The 9,161-nt window shown below is 54.0% G+C and overlaps 1 protein-coding gene across 1 annotated transcript in view; it reads left to right on the forward strand.

Annotated features, from left to right (window-relative positions):
* Positions 1–530: 530 nt before the first annotated feature.
* The window catches only part of LOC119283526 (putative 14-3-3-like protein GF14-H), a 52,353-nt gene continuing 43,722 nt past the window's right edge, over positions 531–9,161 (forward strand). The window contains exons 1-5 of the mRNA XM_037563032.1: positions 531–594; positions 2,237–2,537; positions 2,707–2,794; positions 2,892–3,001; positions 8,953–9,095. Coding sequence (XP_037418929.1) covers positions 531–594; positions 2,237–2,537; positions 2,707–2,794; positions 2,892–3,001; positions 8,953–9,095 — 706 coding nt within the window. The remainder of the gene's footprint in view (positions 595–2,236; positions 2,538–2,706; positions 2,795–2,891; positions 3,002–8,952; positions 9,096–9,161) is intronic.

Below are 9,161 nucleotides of genomic sequence, written 5' to 3' on the forward strand. Positions count from 1 at the left end.
CGGAGACCTCCGCAGCATGAGAGGCAGCAGCGCTGCAGACGCCTGCTTATGAAAGAAGAGAGATATATGTCATCAAGTGAAGTCTTCCTGAGAAAATAAAATTGATCCTCTATCCGGTCCTTTCTTGACCGAACAGTGTATCAGGGGCTACTATCCATACTATGACACTCTTCGAAACCTCATAAAACATACCTCAAAGCCTCTTATAAGGCTGATACAGGCTTCATTCAGTTCACTCTCAGCAGACTGAATCTCCTTAAGCACCGCACCCATCAGGGCACGGGGTTCATTGACGATGGAGGCGCTCTTCAGCGCCGCCGACAAAACATGCGGCACCTCTGGCTGGACAGAGATTGCCAGTGGAACATGCACGCCCCTCCAGCCGAGGGAGGCCGCCTGCTTGATTCGGGAGCCGTATTGGTCTCCGGAATTGTGCCTCAGCAAAGGAAGAAGCGCCCATTCCTTTTTGGCAAGGTTCTCACAGCAGAGCAGAGGAATCACCAATCTAGGGGAAGGAGGAGGAGGAGGAGATGGAGGAGAGGGGGAAGGTGGTGTGCATGGCGAAGCTGGCCGAGCAGGCGGAGAGATACGATGGTATGGCGGAGAGATCCCTTGCTTGGTTTGTTTGTGCTTGCTCCCTGGCCCTCCTTGTGTGCACTGTGTTTGTTCTTGGTGCTTTGCATTTTGGGTCGATCACTGACAAATTCTTGGGGGAATGGAGGGCGGAAGTCGGGGGTTCTTGGTTCCTATGCCCACTGGAACCTTTGCCCTGCGATTTCCTGTTCGATCTGCTTAGTTTCTCGAGCAGTAGCCTGCAGACCATGTCGGCCATTTTTTTTTCATTTCTGCTGTCCATGTGCAAAATGATCAGTTGATCGTAAATGTTGTGTGGTGATTATTATTCCGTGCTGATTTTGTTTTTGGTGATTTTAGGGCTGTCTTGCTGCCCCAGTTTGATAGTAATCTTTTTTCATGATTATTTTGGGCCCAATCTTGGCAAATTTGAGTGCTTGGTGGTTGTGGGGTCTGATTCTATACTTTGAGGGGCCCTGACCATGAGTTGCTTCCTGCTGTTTCATGATGTTCCACTGAGAAAAAGGAGGATCTTCGGATCATCGAAGATGCATTCTGTTCTCTATATGGTACTGCTAATAGCCTAACTACACATGATCTATTGAACTTCCCTAGTGTGGAAGAAGTGGAACTGTGTATTCCATGTTTGTAATAGCGTAATGCTTAAACCTTTTAAGTAATAAAGCGTCCCTTTTCGAAAAAAATGTTTGTAATAGTGTAAAAGGTTGTGTTTTTTCTTTTATGGTTGGACTGGATTGATCTTGATGCTGAAGTATATTGAATTTTTTTTGGCAATTTGGTCACCATTAAATGCAAAGTAGTACTATGTCACTATCACATTGTGTTGTGCAAGGACCTCTTTACTTTCCCCTTCCAGTTCATTTTGTTGACAACTTGACATAGCATCTAAAACTGGGTCTTGGCATGAGATATAGGAAACCTCCCTAATTGATTGACCTAATTTATGTGATGAAATCATGAGCATTGTTCTAGCATTAGGGCATGTACAGTGGTTGATAAGACAGTGTTATCTTAAGCCTTGCATGTAGTTTAGATATGACAATAAAAGGATGTCTACAATGGGTTATCTCTTAGCCATATCTTTAATAACTAGCAGTTCCTAAAAATATGATGAGTCATATTGTGCTAAGAGATCACCTCTTAAATAAAAGAAGACAAGCCTTTTCTTATGACTTCTCTCTCCTCCACCTCAGCTTTTATCCTAGCTGGCATTCCTAAGATAGCACCATTCTACATGCCCTTATTGGCTTCCACATTCCCTGATTTATCGCAGTTGGTGGTAGACAACATCATCTTCCCCCTTTGCTTGCAACTCTTGTTAACATGTGACTCCTTGCTCTCAGAAACTAGTTTTTTTTATTTCGGTAAGGGGATAGCCCCGGCCGTTGCATCGGTTGATGCTCCCAGAAACTAGTTAGTGGGTGCTATGCATTCTTCTGGTTTGGATATGTCTCGTTTTGGGAGAACTTTCTTGTCCACCTTTTCTATACACAAATTTTGAAGTAATTCATACAACCAGTTGGGATGGAAAAGAATTGCTTTTGAATTCTGTTTGTTCCTCCAAAATCTAACAGATAACTTTCACAACTCTTGAGTTTCCATGAAGTTAGTATTAACTCTTAATTCATGGTTGTTCCTGCAGATATGGTGAATTTTATGAAGAAGCTTGCTAGGATGGATGTGGATATGAGCGCTAAAGAGAGGCATTTATTTTCAGTTGGTTTTAAGAATACAATTGGTGCAAGGAGGGCATCATGGAGAATCCTTTCTTCACTTGAGCAAAAGGTGGCAGTGGGTGAGCAGGCTGGCCAGATGATAAGTGTTTACAGAACGAAAGTTGAGGATGAACTAAGGATGGTTTGCAATGAAATATTGTCAATCATCGCTATTCATTGCCTTCCCTTGGCTAATGCGGGTGAAAACATTGTGTTCTTTCATAAAATGTATGTGCAGGTTCATAAATTCAGCTCTTCTTTTGACCAATCGTCTATTGCTGCTCTATGTTGGTCTATTTTCCGGTCATTACATTCAGAGTTCACATGATACTTATATATCCATGTTTTCCTTATCCGGTTTGTACATGCCTAACTTTAAAATTCCAATTATTGACAGGAAAGGTGACTACTACCGTTACCTGGCTGAATTTAGCATTGGGGCTAAAAAGAAGTCTGCGGCTGATCAATCACTCATGGCCTATCAGGTGTGAAACCTTTCAACACGTGCACATCTTCTAACTTACTTCTTGTTCTAAGGCTCGCATTCCACCTCTGACAATCTTCTAGCGAATGTTGCTGCAGCATGCCATGGTTGTCGCCTCCATTGAGCTTTCACCTGCTCATCCAATCAGGCTTGGCCTTGCGCTCAATTTCTCAGTGTTCTTTTATGAGATAATGAACTTTCATCAGAGGTCATTCACCCTTAAATGACTCCTTTCGCCCTTTGTTCTGATGTTTTGTAGTTTAAAATAGATACCCTAATTCTTCATGCTTCTCTTTTTAAAATAAATATATAAAATGGGCAGACCTACCAGGAGGCTACTAAGTTCAGATGAACCCATCACATCTTGTAGCCACTTCATTTAGTAGGTTATATGTTTGCTGTAATCTTTTCCAAATATAGAGAATCCCGATTCCTCAGAATCTTTATTTTTTGAAAATGGAACCTTTATTACCCCTGGTCTCTGCATCTGAAGATCCATATAGCCAACCTTATTAACTATATGGATACTTATAATTTACATAGTTAAATCCCATAAATGCAATGTTAATTAGTTAAATCCCATAAATGCAATGTTAAATAGTTAAATTCATTGACAGTTTGACCCCATTATCGAAAGTTTTCTGGGTCTCCCCTTGGTTTAGAAGATACGGAGATGAATGTTCATTATTCGTGATTCTGCATGTTGGTACCATGGCAGCTTGCTTGTCATCCCAGCATGCTAGTTTGCACAGGTTGTTAGGAGCTAGGGTTCTGCCCGGTCTTGGCCGGAGGCTGTAGGGGAAGGAGGAAGAGGGGTGAGGGCTCGAGCGCGGCAGCCGGCGGCGAGGCACCGTCCTTTCGCGTGGGGCGGCGGCGGAGATAGGAGACGGCTAGGGTTTTAGGGTTCCGGCTCCTCTGGGAGGTGGGCAACAGAAATAGTCTTATTGCTTAATTCTCAAAATAGTCTTACAAGTCGTATATATAACCACGATATGAAATAAAACTAAGATAACTTGAGGGCTAAGTTTGCCCAGTGGGCCTCCTGCGGCCATAGACCTGGCCGGTCATAACATCTCTCCCTGCCTGCGCAAACAGCTCGTCCTCGAGCTGAAAGTCGGGATAGTGCTGTCGGAACTCCTCGCGCTGCTCCCAAGTAGAGTCCTCCTCTGGTAGTCCAGTCCACTGAATCAACATGTGCCAGGAGCCTCGCGCGTGGGTCCAAGGACTGCGTAGAGCGATGAAGTAGATGCAGCCAGACCCAATCACCCACCGCGAACTCCGCCTCGCGATGGTGGCCATCATAGTAATGTTTGGCCAACTGCTGGGCCTGTAGGAGCCGTTGCCGGACTTCCGCGAGCATCTCATCACGGCTCCTCAGAAGAGCCCCGGCTGCCTCGGTCCGTGCCAAGGCCGGATCAACCGGAAGGATCGGCGGGAGTGGCCGGCCATACACCACCTCAAAGGGCATAGCACGGAGGGCAGAGTGATAAGAGGTGTTGTAGCAGTACTCCGCCCACGAGAGCCAGTCCACCCATGCGCGAGGTCGATCACCTATAACACAACGCAAATAATGGCAATCACCTTGTTAACGATCTCAGACTGGCCGTCCGTCTGAGGGTGGAAGGCGGTGCTCAGGCGTAGCTTCACGCCCGCCAGCCGGAAAAGGTCGCGTCACACGTGTCCCGTGAACACGGGGTCCCGATCACTAACGATCGAAGAAGGGAACCCGTGGACATGGACAATGCCATCGAAGAAGGCCCGCGCGATAGACGCTGCTGAATAGGGATGGCCAAGTGCGATGAAGTGAGCATACTTGGAGAAGCGGTCAACCATCGTGAGAATGATGGACTTGCCACCCACCTTGGGAAGGCCCTCGATGAAGTCCATGGAGATGTCCGCCCAAACCTGAGATGGGACCTCCAAGGGCTGAAGCATGCCAGCCGGCCGTAGAGTCTCCGTTTTGTTGCGCTGGCACGTCACACAAGACCGTACCCAGTCACGGACCAGGGCACCATCACCGGGAATGTAGAAGTCTGCGCGGAGACGATGGAGTGTCTTCTGCACCCCCTCATGGCCCGCCGAGTGGGCGAGGCGCAGCACCTACTAGCGAAGATCGTTGTGCGCCAGAACAAAGACCCTGCGCCCATGGAGGAGCAGGCCATCGGCGAGGCGCCACGGCTCCTCCAGCTCTCCCGCCGCCAGCTGCTGCTGCAGGAGGAGGGAGTCGGTCGCGGCAGCGGTCGCCCGTCGGATGTAGGCGTAGAGGGCGAAGGAGGGCCCGGTGATGATGCAGAAGGCCGCCCCCTCTGCCGCACCATCGTCCACATCGGCGTCACGCCGAGACAGGGCGTCGGCGACGGTGTTAAGGCGACCCGACCGGTACTCGACGGTGAAGTCAAAGCCAAAGAGTTTACTGATCCATTGGTGTTGGGGTACCGTCGAGAGCCTCTGATCCAGCATGAACTTGAGGTTGTAATGGTCCGTGCGGATCTGGAAGGAACGACCCCAAAGATAGGGCCGCCAATGGCGTATTGCCTGCACCAACCCAATGAGCTCACGCTCATACGCTGCCAGCTTAAGATGGCGTGCGACAAAGGGGCGGCTAAAGAAAGCGAGGCGTCCATCGCCCTGATGAAGGACCGCACCAGAGGCGTCGTAGTCGACAGTGAATGGGAGGTCGAAATCCGGCATCTGCAGGACAGGTCCCGTCGTGAGGCCCCCCTTGAGGGCCTCGAATGCCGTAGTGGCCTCCTCATCCCAAGAGAAGGCGTCGCGACGGAGAAGACGCGTGAGCGGGGCCGCGATTACGCCAAATTCCCGGATGAACTTCCGGTAGTACCCTGCGAGGCTAAGGAACCTGCGAAGAGCCCGTGGAGACTGCGGAATCGGCCATGCAGCGATGGCCGCCACCTTGTAGGCGTCCATGGCCACTCCCTCGGCCGAGATGACGTGGCCGAGGTAAACGACAGAAGGTGTCCCGAACGAGCACTTCGAGCGCTTAAGATGAAGATGATGCGCCCGAAGCTCGTTGAAGACGATAGCCACATGCTGGAGGTGCTCTGCCCACGGGGCACTGTAGATAAGAATGTCATGAAAGAAAACGATCACAAATCGACGCAAGTAGGGTCGTAGGACATCATTCATCAAGGCCTGAAAGGTCGCCGGGGCGTTGGAGAGGCCAAAGGGCATCACCAAGAACTCAAAGTGGCCATGGTGAGTCCGAAACGCCGTCTTGGCGATGTCATCCGGGTGCATGCACACCTGATGATACCCGGACCGGAGATCCAGCTTGGTGAAGAAGCGCGCCCCGTGCAGCTCGTTGAGAAGCTCATCGACAACCGGAATAGGAAACTTGTCCTTCAATGTGAGAGCATTAAGGCCGCGGTAGTCGATGCAGAAACGCCACGTGCCATCCGACTTTCGAACAAGGAGGACCGGCGCTGTGAATGCTGACGTGGAGATGCGGATGATGCCGGCGGCAAGCATGAGTGCACACTGCCGCTCCAACTCGTCCTTCTGCAGCTGCGGTTACCGGTAAGGCCGTACGGCCACAGGGGCCGATCCCGGAAGGAGGTGAATACGGTGGTCGTAGATCCGGGCCGGTGGCAGGCCCTGTGGCTCCTCAAAGAGATCCCGGTGCTGCTGTAGGAGGTCGTCCAAGAGCGGATGCTCGGCCTCGGCGGCCGTCACGGCCAGCTGAAGAGGGGGTGCGGGTGCGCCCCCCCCCCCCCCAATGCCGTCCCACCGAATGCGACGACCTAAACGCCAGAAGGTCATCGTCAGCGCGTCGAAGTCCCAGAGAATGGGACCCAACGTGCGCAAGAAGTCGATGCCGAGGATGAAGTCGAAGCAACCCAAATCCATGTCGGCGCAGGTGATGGTGAAGTGCTCGTCGCTGATAATGATGGGCATGTCGCGAGCGAGCCCGTGGCAGCGTAGACGGTCGCCATTAGCGACAGTGACCCGCAACTGCTCCCCTCCGGCTGACTCTAGTGCAAGGCGCCGCATGGTGGCCTCCGGCAGGAAATTATGCGTGGAACCTGTGTCCAGGAGGGCCACCAGGCGCTCGCCATGGATCCTGATCGGTAAGAGCATCGTTCGTTCATCATGGATGCCGGCCAGCGCGTGAAGTGACACCATGAGGGCAGTAGCCGGGGCAGGTGCGGGTGCCGTTGCGGGCTCCGCAAGGGCTGGGGCGCCGAGGTCAACCTCCGGGGTGTCATCCTCGGTCTCGTCTGTCGTCTCCAAGTAGAAGAGGCGCGGGCAGACATGGCCCGACGCATAGGGCGCATCGCAGTTGAAGCACAGGCCCAAGCGTCGGCGTTCCAGCTGCTCCGCCTGAGTAAGGCGTCTGAACGGCCGCGTCGGTGCCGGGGTGGCTGCCGGGGCGGTGGTAGAGGACGCTGGTGCTATCGGAGGCGGCCGGGGGGGCTGGCGGCCCCCACGTGGCGCGGATGGCCGCGTCAAAGCCTGGGCACGCTGCTCGAACGCCCGAGCATAGTACATGGCCGTCTGAAGGTCTTGTGGCCCCTTCATCTCGACGTCCACGCGGATGTGGTCGGGAAGGCCACCGACGAAGAGCTCCGCCCGCTGTAAGGTCGTCACACCAAGCGCGTGGCATGCTAGTGCCTGGAAGCGGTCGGCGAAATCCTACACCGTGAAGGTGAAAGGCAGGCGGCCCAACTCGGCCAAGTGGCTCCCGCATACCGGTGGTCCGAACCGAAGAAGACATAGCTCGCGGAAGCGATCCCACGGTGGCATGCCGCCCTCGTCCTGCTCGAGGGCGTAGTACCATGTCTGGGCGGCCCCGCGGAGATGGTAGGAAGCCAGCCAAGTGCGCTCCGACGCGGGCGTGCACTGTCCACGGAAGAACTGGTCACACTGGTTGAGCCAGTTAAGCGGGTCGTCCGAACCGTCGTACGTGGTGAAGTCGATCTTTGCGAACCGGGGCGGCTGCTGGTGTGGCGCGCCCTGGCCCACTGCCTCGGCAGTACGGAGGGCTGATGACGGAGCTCGGTCCAAGGTGGAAGGGCCGGCGTAGTTCCCTGTGGCGCCCGACGCCTCAGGCTGCAACTGGAACCCTGACGGCAGCCGGGCCTCCGTGGAAGCCGACGGCGGCCCGTGGAGCCAGCCGGGAAGTGGCGACGGTGATGAAGGGAAACAAACCTCCTGGATCGGAAGGCCGCTCGGCGAGGACCGGCCCAGGCTAGGGTTGGGCGGGGGCGGTGGTGGAACCTGCACCGTTGCCGCCGGGAGGGACGGCGCGGGCGGCGGGGCCCAGGTCGGCCACTGCGGTCCTTGGGTGGTGGCGGGCGGCGCGGTTGGCGCCGCGAACGGCGTCGGCCACTGCGGCCAAGGCGGCGTCGAAGCTGCCGGTGGGGGAAGCGCCGGGTAGCCGCCGGTACTGAGGACCACGGCAGCGCCTGCTGGCCCGCGGGCACGACCGGATGAAGCGGTGGAGGCGGCCCGTACGGGCTCGCCAAGTAGAGGCGGATGCCCTGGATCGCGACGACCAGGTCGTTGAGCACGCCGGCCATGGCCTCCGGTGTGAACTACGGCGGCGCTGGATGGGGGTTTGCGGCTGGCCCTGGCCCGGCGTGGTGCCGTGTGCGGGGGAGATCGGCGCTGATAGGGAGGCCGTGGCGCCCGGCAACGCAGCGGCGACATTGGTGGCAGCGGCGGTGGGGGAGGCGTTGGGCAGCGGCGGCTGCGGTGGTGGCGGGTTTGGAGGCGGTGAAGGCATGGTCGAAACCCGGGTACCTGATACCAAGGTGTTAGGAGCTAGGGTTCTGCCCGGTCTTGGCCGGAGGCTATAGGGGAAGGAGGGAGAGGGGCGAGGGCTCGAGCGCGGCGGCCGGCGGCGAGGCGCCGTCCTTGCGCGTGGGGTGGCGGCGGAGACACGAGGCAGCTAGGGTTTTAGGGTTCCGGCTCCTCTGGGAGCCGGGCAATAGAAATAGTCTTATTGCTTAATTCTCAAAATAGTCTTACAAGTCGTATATATAACCATGATATGAAATAAAAGTAAGATAACTTGAGGGCTAAGTTTGCCTAGTGGGCCTCCTGCGGCCATAGACCTGGCCGGTCATAACACAGGTCTTCGAAAAAAATGGAAGTGGCAACCTTACTCTGGGTGTTTTTCATGTTCGTTTCTCTTTCCAGAGCTTGCCAAGTTGCAAAACAAGCATTTGATGAGGCTACTACTGAGATTAATTCTGCTGGTATGGACGGCAACAACGATAGCACACTAATGATGCAGCTTCTGAACGACAACCTAGCATTATGGAAGTCAGAACTAACTGAAGGTAAAGCCATCAAATCTTTTTCGCAGGAATCTACTACTTTACCCCTTGCTTTTTTTGAGGAATCAC

Source organism: Triticum dicoccoides, chromosome 4A, assembly GCF_002162155.2.
Source record: "Triticum dicoccoides isolate Atlit2015 ecotype Zavitan chromosome 4A, WEW_v2.0, whole genome shotgun sequence".
Classification (NCBI taxonomy): Eukaryota; Viridiplantae; Streptophyta; class Magnoliopsida; order Poales; family Poaceae; genus Triticum; species Triticum dicoccoides.